The 12,030-nt window shown below is 39.5% G+C and overlaps 1 protein-coding gene across 2 annotated transcripts; it reads right to left on the bottom strand.

Moving 5' to 3' along the window:
- Positions 1-1,173: 1,173 nt before the first annotated feature.
- On the bottom strand, positions 1,174-12,002 carry psmd11b (proteasome 26S subunit, non-ATPase 11b). Of its 2 annotated transcripts, none has more exons than XM_020644962.3 (13): positions 11,861-12,002; positions 9,426-9,527; positions 9,113-9,309; positions 6,157-6,214; positions 5,595-5,789; positions 4,308-4,452; positions 4,127-4,187; positions 3,490-3,552; positions 3,256-3,381; positions 2,703-2,738; positions 2,561-2,612; positions 2,318-2,460; positions 1,174-2,234 (listed from the first exon to the last, which is right to left on the bottom strand). In XM_020644962.3, exons 1-12 carry the CDS (start codon positions 11,949-11,951, stop codon positions 2,318-2,320), a joined length of 1,269 nt encoding a protein of 422 aa, XP_020500618.2. In that variant the 5' UTR covers positions 11,952-12,002; the 3' UTR covers positions 1,174-2,234. The 2 variants fall into 2 exon arrangements, with proteins under 2 accessions (XP_020500618.2, XP_065805915.1); XM_065949843.1 differs by having other exon boundaries at positions 1,174-2,229.
- Positions 12,003-12,030: the final 28 nt, after the last annotated feature.

Genomic DNA, 12,030 nt, shown 5'->3' with positions numbered 1-12,030 from the left:
AAATGATTTATGGAATTAGTGCAAATTGTATTTATTGTATTATTGTATTTTTTTCACTCTTTATTTAACTGATGTAAATATGTTTGATTTTTAACTTGTTATTTTTAATAATTATATTCCTGCTTCCTGTTTTCTATAGCTGTTGTAACACAAAAATGTCCCCCATGGAGGATCAATAAAGTTTATCTTTATCTTTAAATTATTTACAGGTTTTGCCATCTATCTGTACAAGAATATTATATTCTATTGTGTTGGTTTAAAAATAATGAAATATAATTGTTTGAGACCTTTGTAAACATATTTTAAACATTAAGGCTCTTTCTCATTTATTTTCTTAACAGCTAAAGTTGAATAGACATGATTTTCTGTCCAGTAATTTAAGTTTTGAGATGAAAACAAACACTTTTTTAAACCCTGGTATGGAGACACTATTAAATCTGTCATGATGAATAGTGTAAAGGTCGTAGAGCAAATCCTGTTTATGAAGACTCAGATGCATATATAGACGACCTCGCTTCTCGTGGTTTTAAGAGTAGAAAAAAAGAAGACAAATCTGCACTCCAGTTTGATGAGGGCGGAATAAAAACAAAATGCTCTCTGTGGCAATTTTAAAATGATAAGAAAAGCTGTCCCTTAAACTGATTGGATGCCCTTTGATTTGAGGTTGTATCTTTTGTTAAACAGTGTCAGCATTGGGGTGCCGGTAGCTTCATGGTTAGAGTCCGGTCCTATGTACAGAGGCTTAGTTTTCAAGAGGGGACGGGCCGGGTTTGAATCTGACCTCTGGCACCTTTCCTGCATGTCATTCCTCTCTCTTTCTCTCCTTGGTTTCTGACTCTATACACTGCCTTGCCTCTACAATACAGGAATAAAAAGCCCCAGCAGGAGGAAGATACTCTTGGGGGAATTCAGTGATTATGGCGTCAACTTTTATATTTCCAGTGTGGTGATCTTTGACCCAGTCTACTTCCACTAATGTACACACTTTCTTGGTCATGGTCCCATCCTTCCCAGTGTATTTCAAAGACACTTTTGCAACATTTAAACCCTGTCGTCTCACCATTTAACTGTACATTAAATATCACAGCTGAGTGGCCGCAGACACAGTTACCATGTTAAATTACCATGAGCATTTTTTTTTTGTGGTTGTTGCAAGAGACAAGACAAAAAACATTAAAATACAAAATATTTATTTTGAAAATGTCTTTTATAAGAGAAAAAAACAAACAGAAAAAAAATAAAATAATCAAAAACCAAATCAAAACCATACAAATTGTTTGGTTGCTAGCATACCACACTAGTGCTAGGAACTAACAATGAAGAAATGCTCACTCAGGGATAACTCGCAGACGCTCAGAGGCGATGATGAAAACATCTCCACCTCCACCCTCAGATCTCATATTGCACTCAAACAGTGAGGCAATCTGAAGCGCCGAAAAAGTGGCACTAGTGGTGAAATGGCAAACCTGTCTGTTCCATGAACCGACACAAGCGGGGCGGGCAGACATGTGGCAACCATCTGATTCTTTCTTATTCTTTTTTTTTGTTTAAACAAAAACACAAAACCAAAAACAAATAAAGTGAGTTTAATACAGATCTGAAATACAGAGGGTACTTAACTGTTGGCATTGATATGGTGAGGAGGAGGGGGGGGGGGGACAAATAAAAAGCTAGAGGGAGCTCGTTGACAAAAATTCAGAATCCTAAAAGGAGTATCCCAACCTTCCAAAAACATAACAGTGTGCTTCTGAAAGTCATGAAGAAGAAGAAGAGGAGAGCCTCGTGTCTGCGTACACATGTGGTAGCAGAGCGTGAGGCTGCAGAGGTCAATGTTGCACCTGTGAGGTTGCAGTGGAGTCAGCTTTAAGGCTCAGAAAGCCCAACCTTATAGCAGATATAAACATATATGTATTCTTAAACCTTTTCATCTTTTTTTTTTTTTTTATTGTGGTTGTACAATATTCCCTGATGGCCTGATTTGGCCGCTGAGTGTTATACAGAATCCTGAAGAGATATCAAAAGTAAAGAGGGGAAGGGGAGGGGGGGTGAAAAGAACAGACAAAAGAAGTGATGACATTGTCCATTTGGGGGAGACGGGGGGAGTTTGATGGGGGAATCCTGTTTGTTGCAGTTTGTGGGACTCTTTGTTGCTCTCCCTTATCCCCTTCTTAAAATGTTACACACGCTGGTCAAACACACACAGTTCCTCCATCGCACAGCCGTGGTAATCTGCTCTGAGGATGAAAGACGATGACATTTAGTGATGAATTAAAACAAGAGCAAAGCAGCCATGTCTTCTTTTTTTAATTCTATTTACCTATGTCAGCTTCTTGGCTTTGTTGTAAAGTGAATCCACGACTTTGCTCATGTTCTGAATTGTTTCCAAGGCTGCTCCGTATGTTTTGTCCACCGGGGGTTCTTCAAATATGATCAACACGCCTTCTCCTTGGTCGAGGATTCCTGCAGCACATCGAGAGAGAAACACACACATATATAATCTGTACACTGAAGACATCTGGTCTGATATTCACTTTGAAGAAACAAGACGTTTTCTCATTACCGTGAAACTTTTTGTCCAGAATCATCTGTGATAATTTCCTCTCAACATCTCCCTGAAAGAGATAAAGATAATGAATAAGACACATTTTAACATTTACAAAAACAAATCTCAGGATTAGACATTTTACTGAAAAGATACAGACCTTTGACAGTTTTATTAGACCTGATACGTGTTCTATCTGTAAACAGAAGGAGAGGCAAATTAAACACAGAACCTCAAATAATAAATATCCCTTCTTAAAATGACGAGGAACAAGCTGTAGTAGACCGCCATGACAGCCCAGAATACAAAAACAATCCACCAGAATTCACTGTTATTTAAGATTATAATCAGGCAAAGAACTGCAAGTAATACTCTTTAAATAGTGGAATTACTGTAACCTGGAATATAAGTGGCACAGGTAGATTTGGGGCTGTCAGATTAAAAACATTATAATAATACAAAATGGTAAATAGTAAAATGGACTTGAGCTTGTCTCGTGCTTTTCTAATCTTTTGACTACTCAAAGTGCTTTTACACCTAAGGTCACACCTCCACATTCACACACTGATGGTAGAGGTTGCTATGTAAAGTGAACATCAGTTTTTAGCAAATAAAGACAGCCCAGACGAACCAGCAAATGTGAAGATTTAAAACGAGGTTACAAATTAAATTTAGATATGGAGTAAAACATTATAGTTGTAGCTCCTCCTTACCTGTACTCTGGAAAATGGTTCAATAACCCGGATGAGGTTTTGTTCCAGCAGGCTGTCGTACAGCTTGGCCAGGTGGGTGTTGATGATGGGGTCGTCCCTCAGCTCTGCTTTGTACTCTGTTAGGGCCTGGAAGAGGAAACACTCAAGACTTAGAACAACTCAAAAACAGCCAAATGTGAGGAAGCACATTCAAAATGTAAAGTTTGCCCTTTTTGGACTAAAAAGGATTCTTACCTTTTCAAAGTCTGCTAATGATCTGTTCTTGCTTGCCTGGGCGACACATTTCAGTGCATCTGTCTGAATGGATAAGATAAGAAAATCTAAATGTCATTCTTAAGAAACGAGCGAAATGCAACAACTCAGTCCAACAAACAGTGTGAGAAAGTACAGAGAAAGTTATTTCTTGAACAATGCTCAAGACTTGGAAATCCGCTTCCCCTCCCTGTTTTATGAAATGGTTAAAACAACATGATCTGGGGCGTCAGATAGCATAGCAGTTATGACGCGCGCCCCATTTACAGAGGCCACTACAGTCCTCATGTTTTCTTGTTTTTGTCCCTTTCTGTCTGTACTTCTGTATTGTAAAATCAAAATGTTAATGAATAAAATGTATGTAAAGAAAGACAGCTCAGGGGGCGCAGGATGGACTAGCGGTTGTGTTGCGCGCCCCATGTACTGAGACTATAGTCCTCTTCACAGCGGCTGTGGGTTTGAATCTGACCCCGGCCCTTTGCTGCTTGTCATCCCCCCACTCTCTGCTCCCAACGTTTAATGACTGGATGAAAATCCAGTCAAAAATAAACCATATGATACGATTAAAACGTTGCTGGTTTCCCCAGTCTGTTACGAGAACAATGTATCTGGTGTGTACCTGTCTGCCGGCATGTCGTAGAGCCAGTTTACCGCTGATCAGAGCTTGAACCTCCTCGGGTCTGAAACAGACAAATCACCAGAAGTGAATAAATAATGAACGTTAATATGCGGATGCATGGACTTGGTACAGTCTTGTATGAATGTGACAGCAGTTAAAAAGAGTTTTAAGCAGCACTCACAGGTTGAGAACAATTTTGCACAGAAGCATGTATTTGAGTGCTGTGATGGCTCTGGGGTGGTCGATGGAATCGTAGCCCTCAAACGCCTCAAAGAAGTAGGAGTAAGCCGTCTTCCAGTCCTTCTCCTCTGCTGCGTGGATGATCCCTGAAAAGCACAGCATGATAGATAAACCATCTACAGTCAAAACAAACCGCTCAGTCAGTCACCTGGAAATGTGAAATATCAACAAAAACTGGAGGAGCTTGCTATGCTCAAGATGGACTCTGCAGCAGCTAATGTTTGGGAAATGTTATAACAATGTGTTGAGTCCATGTCACAATTTTATTAATTTAAGAAGCAGAAGATGGCTCTCTGTTTCAAGTTCACTGTGAGTTTTAATGTCATAAACAAACCATGATACTATCGAGACGTCCAACTTGTTTAGAACCAACTGTGCAACTTTGTGATGGTTATCAGTACAAAAACAAAAGCCAAGGCACTCAAAAGAAGACCAAATATATGTTCAAAACACAGTTGAGAGAGACACTGTCAGTTTTAAGTTATATATTTTTTTACATTGATAAGGGACTTTAACAAAAAAAATTCAAACTTCAGTGTTTTATAACCACTGCTGTCTGGTAAAAATATTTTAAGTGTATAATTGTAGAAAAGAATCCCGGGGGCAGTGGGAAATTTATGTTAATGGTGTATAAACAGTGTATGACAACACACTGTAACAGCCATAAAGGGACAAGCCTACTTATTTTGTGATTATTTGGGGGCTTTTTATGTCGTCATTTCAGAGATAGGACAGTGGATAGAGTCAGATCTAAACTTTAAGTGTTATGGTAATACTTCCTGAAGCTTCAGCAGTGGATCATGTGACAACCATGAACATCTAATAACTGTATAAATCCAAATACAGTTATCATTAATTAATTCACACACAAAAAAACACAAGAAAAAGCACCTTTGTTATCTAAATAAATATTAAGAAACTGCTTGGGATTTCAGTTGGGCACACATTTTTCAGACTGCCTTGCGCCCCCCAGTGGTGACATCAAAGATTGTCTTGTCATAAAAACAAGGATTATCACATTTTTCTTCAAACAAAAAGCAGAATATTGGTTCTGGTTGGCTTTATTAAATAATCCTGATGTGACTGATATACGTTGCACCTGTCCGTTGATTAGAACCCTCTATATTTAAGCAGGTCTTTTGCAACTTCCAGTTATTGCCTCCTTGCAGACAAAATCTGGGCCACTTCAGCTTTGCTTGTGAAGTTGAGAAAAGCAAACACGCCTCACCTGACTGCATGTCCAGAGCTGCCTGGAGCTTCGGAGGACAGTAGATGCCGTTGGCGGTGGTCCTGGCGGAGGTGAGGGCTGCGCGGGCCTTGGGCAGGTTGCTGAGAGCGTGGTAGGTCTTACTTTCAAGCAGCTGAACCTCCACAAGAAGAGCTTTGTCATCCATCTTTTTTAGCTCCTGGAGCAACTGGGTGCCTGACGGGGGAGCAGAAAATGATTGAGCGTTTAAGTAACTTTTGCAAGAACTTTGTACAACACCAAGAAAACAGTTACGGGGGGGATTTACATTACTTCATTTTTAGGGACAAACAAGTCTGACTGCTTAATAAATACAGAGAGTTTTTAATAAAAATGCAAACTTCAATACTTGTCACACCACAGGGGCATAAGATTGCAACAATAAAACTGATATTTTGAAAGTTTTAGTGCATCTTAGAAGACTAGAAACCCTCTTTATGGGCTGCATGTCTGTTGAACAAGTCAGAGCCAAAAGCAATGTCTGCTCTTTTTTTGTGAAGTCACTGAAGAAGAAGATAGATGCTGCAATCGACCAAACACTCACCAAGTGCCAACGCCTCCTGGTATCGTTTGGTGTCAAAATAGAGTGAGATCAGTCGTGCCTGAAAGAAAAGAAAGTGTTAGTAGAGAACCAGAGAGCAGCTGTGCTGTGCCAATCTGTTGCTGTGTACAAATGCTGAAACATGTTTCATGGACCAGGAAGACATTAAACTGTCAGGATTACAGGAGTGAAAACACATCAGCCACCTTTACTTTGAACGGTTCAGTGTTAGAAAGAACAGCCATGGCTCTCTGTTTCAGGCTTTTTGCACAGTTGCTTGACCAATTCTTTCATTTTCTAATAAATGTATCATTGCCAATATTTCTAAGGCCTAGAAAGTACAAGTACCAAACATTTTGCTGGTGTTACAATGAATCATTTTTTAATTTATACCCAGACTTTCTGAAAAGATTCAGTAAAAAAATCAAGACTGGATAAGTCACATTATATCATTGGTCTTGCATTTAATTATTGGCAACAAAATACTGAGAGAGAAAGAGAGAGCAAGGGAGAGAGAGAGCAAGGGAGAGAGAGAGAGAGAGAGAGAGAGAGAGAGAGCGAGAGATGTCTTGTATCAGCTTCTTTTGGTGCTTTGTTTTAATCATGCAAAGTTTCAGGGACATTTTGGACTCCAAAGATATTTATGTGAAAAGAAGAGTCCTTAAATGGGATTAAACTGGATTCAGGTACAGACAGTATGTACCTGCTGTATGTCCTTGAGTGACATCTGATGGAGTAAAAACCTTTAAGTAAGTAAGTCGTAGTGTTTTAAAATGTCAGTTGTTGTGAAGCAGTTTGTGGGTAAAAAGCATCTTGAAATGCCACTCGCACACTTTGTGGGAGAACATGCTACATTTGACATTTTGTACATTTCCTAGACATGTTTGTAACAGAAATTTCAAGAAAGAGTAGATGAACCAGCTGTTCTCAAAGATGAAGCATCACCACACATTTGAGTCATAATCGTTTTGCTTTAAACACAGCATCCTGAAGCTACATTACACTTTGTTCAGCGGTTAGCTAACATGTGTTTTGTCAAAGTTTGAGTGGAAATGTTTGATTTATATCTTCAGGGGGATGACAAACACACATCTTTGCATAATTAAATGTGGTGGCATGTTTCAGCTCCTCCAAACCACAGGAGTATCAAGGCATAGGTATGAAAAGGCAGGAAGGTTTTGCATTTTTAGAGGAAGGTGGTAATGTCAAAATTAAATATAAAATATATTATAAACATAAATCTTATGTCATTGTGGTAACAAAGCTAGTACTAACTATACAAGCTATCAAAACAACATCAAATTTTATACCTCAGTTATGAACAGTACTGGCACCATTATTTTGGATCAATGAAAACTTTTTTCCGATTGAATAAATGTGAAATCTCCAGAATAAAGTCAGATTATGAGTATACAGTAGGTGCTAGATGTTCTATCAAAATGAATGAAATGAGGGGGCGCCAGTAGCCCGGTGGTTAGTGCGCGCCCCATGTACGGAGGCTCAAAACCTCCAAGCAAGCGGCCTACGTTTGAATCAGACCTGTGGCTCCTTTCCTGCATCTCATTCCCCACTCACTGTCTCAGATTTCTGACTCTATCCACTTTCCTATCTTGAAATTAAAGGCTTCAAAAACCCCAAAATAAACATTTAAAAAAATTAATCAAACAAGAATGAGTTTGTTTTTATTCTAAACATCGTTCTATTTTGGAAACTCAAGATAATAATAAAAACGTCTCTGTACATAAGCACTCCTGTGTTCCTCAGCCTGAGTTGATTATAAACACATAGAGATATAAACAAAGCCCTCTATCCTTTGTTTTACTCCTCTCACATAGTTCATAATGAGAGGCCTGAAGCAAACCGCAGCCTGTTGCAAGTGCATCGGCATCTCAGCTTCCTACCAGCCATTTTATTGTTTTCTTATTTTTCCTAACACAAAATCTTGCTGATCCTGTATTTTGTAGTTCAGCCAAAACCTGCAGATATTCCTGGCTGTAAGTTTGAACCTGCTGGGAGTTGATTGGCCACAAAGCCCATTTTGGCTGCAGTAGCAGGATGATGTCATCATAGCATGGCATGATACGTTAAGATGAATTAGCGTCTCCGCCTGTCATTCTACGCTGGCAAACTTGACAAATTTGCTTAATCATGGTTATCAAGCGTCCTGTTTTCGATTGGTTTGTATCACAAAGTACTGCTGCACAGTAGTGTTGTTATGGATCTTATCGCTGACAACCTAATGCTCCTCCACAATCTGCCTGAAATCGCAGCGTCTCCCACTCCATCAGCCAGAAGGTGTTAAAATATGATCTTCTTCCATACAAGCTGAAGCTTCTGTTTGGGGATTTCACTTTTATTTTGCTATCATTAATCATAAATAGTTATATATGTCTGCTCTAACCAGGGGTAAAAAAAGGAACACATATTTAACTGCCTTAAACTGTATCGTGTGTAAGCGGTCACAAAGGCCTTTGATAACCTTTGCAAACTCAGTGACCTTAAAGTCCTCATTTGCAGCCCTTGTCTTGGTGCTCATGATACAAATTGGATGGGTTTATATTTTATTTCAAGCCTTTATATTAGAACAATATCCAGGTTTATATTGCAGTTTTCGTCGCGGGCACACATGACCTTTTTTCATATGACAGAGTTGCGGTGGTGGAAAGAAAAAACGTCCCCTAATGCAGGCTTCTAGTGGTGAAGCATGATTATGTTGAATTGGAAGCTTGATCCAAAGGCGACTGGACTTGGTTTAAAATCTTGAAGATGTTGCCCCTCTCTTGCGAAAGGCCTTCCAAGTCTAACTGCCTTTGAATCAAGCTTCAAAATGTACCTTGACCAGGATGACTGAGAACCTACACAGACGTGATTTTGTTGCAATGCTTTTCAGAAAACCAGTTTTTTTGGATGAGTTCACATTATACAATTTAATAGCAGTCTTGTATTTATTTTATCTTACCTCTAGAGCCTGTCGGAGAAAGGTTCTCTTTTCGGTCTTGGCCCACTCAATGCACTCAAGACACAGCTCGACCTCCTGCCCTGTTGCTGCCTCCATATCAAGAAAGAGGTCCAGTAAAGAGCGAACAAGTCGGGCCGCCTTGGCCTTGCTGATGGAAATCAGGAAAGGTCGGACAAATTTCAGCAGACCCCCGAGTTCTGGAGACAGCAACAATAGAGAACATGAAAACAAATATTTCAAAGAGGAGTCATAAAGCAAAATGACTAGAACCATAAGGTTAATCACGGGACAAGCTAAAAGGTACAATCATTACCTGCGGCCTGACCGGTTTTGGCCAGGAGTGTCCCCAGCTCCAGGATGCTCTGTTCTTTAACCCTGACAGCCTCCTCATCGTTCTCTTGGACATCTCTCCGCACTGTTTCAGAAAGACCAACAAGAAGTTAACACATATGATTCTTGATTTCAGATTATCTGTTTCCTTCACATTATCTCAATATAATTCAAAACTGGGTTCGTACACCTTTCTCAAAACTAATGATGCAACTACTGGTTAGATTAATCTATTGTTCAACTAAGAACTTAAAAAAGAAAAAAATACTGTTTGCAAAACTCCAAGGCTCAATGTGATTATTAATAATATCTTAACATGTCTGACAAAGAGTGAAATGCCCAAATATATTGATGCATCAAAAGTTGTTATTCACAAAACAAAGGCATCCACTAAAAGGAAAGGAATTGTGATGTCCGCATTGCTTCTTTTTTGAATCCACTTCTTGTACAAATAAAACGTCTCTCTAACTTAATGTAAAAAAAAATCAATGCACACACTAGTCATCGTCTCTGCCCATCCACCTTAAGATTTACTTTATTCTGTTTTTACACTCTGTAAGTCATGCAACACACACATAGGCTGAAGTATACACACATGAAAAAATGTCAGAGTGACCCCCGGCAGGCGCTCCTGAGCTGGTGGTGGGTAGGGGGTTTGGTGCCTTGCTCAAGGGCACCTTGGCAGTGCTCTGGAAGTGATCTCGCATCTCTCCAGCTACCAGACCAACTTCCATATTTGGTCCGCACTGGGACTTGAACCGGCGACCCTCTGGTTCCTAACCCAAGTCCCTACAGACTGAGCTACTGCTGCTTCTTTGCTTTCACTTTGATTTAGTGTAATTACTTTTCTTTATGACGGCAAAGTGATGTGTAAACAGTACCATGCTCAATGCTGTTAACTTGTGCAAGAATCAGTCATTGTGTCTTCTCTTGATTAAGCATCTTTGTGCGAAATCCAAATTAAAGACCAGTTTCTTTAATTAGTTTGGTGTATCTGCATGTTTTGACAAATAAACCAGCTTATGCACTTTATCTTATGTCAATACTGTCCATTTACGACTCTGTTTTTGCATTTACATTTAATCTTCCATATTTAATCCTCCTATTTGAGACTAGTAATGCTAAATTAAATCCTGGTTGTATATATTCACATTCTTAGTTTTGATAGTTTTAGTGCTTATTTACTTTGTATTTAATATTATATTGTGTTCAGATTTGATAACATTGTGTTTTTTACTCATATTGTGTGTTTGGATAACCTGCTGCTGTGACGCCACAATTTCCCAGTTTGGGATCAATAAAGTAATTCTATTCTATCTAGAATTAGAAGATTTAAAAATACTTTTTTTTACCTACTGCTATTGCACTTTATAACGACTCCCCTTTAAGTGAGGACAGAAGACATTTAAACTTGAGCCTGAGCTACATATATCATATATCAAACTGTATTGTGGGCTCATGTTTTCCTGTATGGGTGGGATATATATGTATATATGTGTTTGTATGTATATATGTGTTGTGTGTTTGTATGTATATATGTGTTGTGTGTTTGTATGTATATATGTGTTGTGTTGTGTGTTTGTATGTATATATGTGTTTTGTTGTGTTTATATATGTGTTGTGTGTTTGTATGTATGCTGCCTACATTTCCCTGCTGGGATGTATAAAGTATATCTTATCTTATTAAAAGGGCCCTATGCCTCTAATGTATTTATCTCCATAGCTATGCAGACACGTTATTAAAACAAGTTCTGTTCCTTTCTTTTTCGTTGTGAACGTGTCTGAATCTCTGTTTTGCTTGCAGCAACATTAACATTTGAGTAAACAGAGTTGCAGAACATCCCGGCAGCTAGTGGACTGTGACAAGGCAGTTTGAGGACATCCCTACAGGACATATATAAACTGTTTACAGCCCACTACAGCACCACAGTCTACAATAACACAACAATAACAACCCAAGTGAACTCGAGCTCAACGCTCAGTCGAACACATCCCTTAAAAAAAACCCATAACAACAGAAGGTTGTGAGTTCGAGTCTCTGTCAGAACTCTGCCTTCCCCCTCTGTGTTGATCAGACTGACAACAAGCTAATGACGTTAGCCACAGCGGAGCTAAAGGTGACACGGGTTAAACAACGGGTTAAGGTTGGAAACTGTTAATGACGCAACAGGAAAAGACAAAAACGTACCGACTAAATCGCAACATTTCGGTGAACTGCTCCATAATACAAACTGAGGCCTGTGCAGTTGGTTAGCAGCGGCGCTAACAGGCTAATAGCATCAGTTGTACAGTGAGTCAGCACGGCACACAAACCGGCTCTCGCCACTAGCTTAGCATGCTAACCTCTCCGCTTAGTTTACAGAGTTATGGCCGAATAACAGCGGCGAGAGGAGTCACCGCCGTCCCCGGAACACCTACCTATTGAATGGAGGATATCGATAGAGGCGTTGCGGTCCGTGCTAATGAGAGACTGGGCTCTCTGAAACTCAACCACTGCTGCAGCCGCCATCTTCCTTATTCAAAATGCTGCCTTGAATGAAAAACTTTACGTGCGGCGGCGGGAGGGAGGGGGGGGGCTACGTTGCTTA

This window comes from Labrus bergylta, chromosome 21 (genome assembly GCF_963930695.1).
Source record: "Labrus bergylta chromosome 21, fLabBer1.1, whole genome shotgun sequence".
Lineage (NCBI taxonomy): Eukaryota > Metazoa > Chordata > Actinopteri > Labriformes > Labridae > Labrus > Labrus bergylta.
This window is presented reverse-complemented; position numbering and strand designations above follow the sequence as displayed.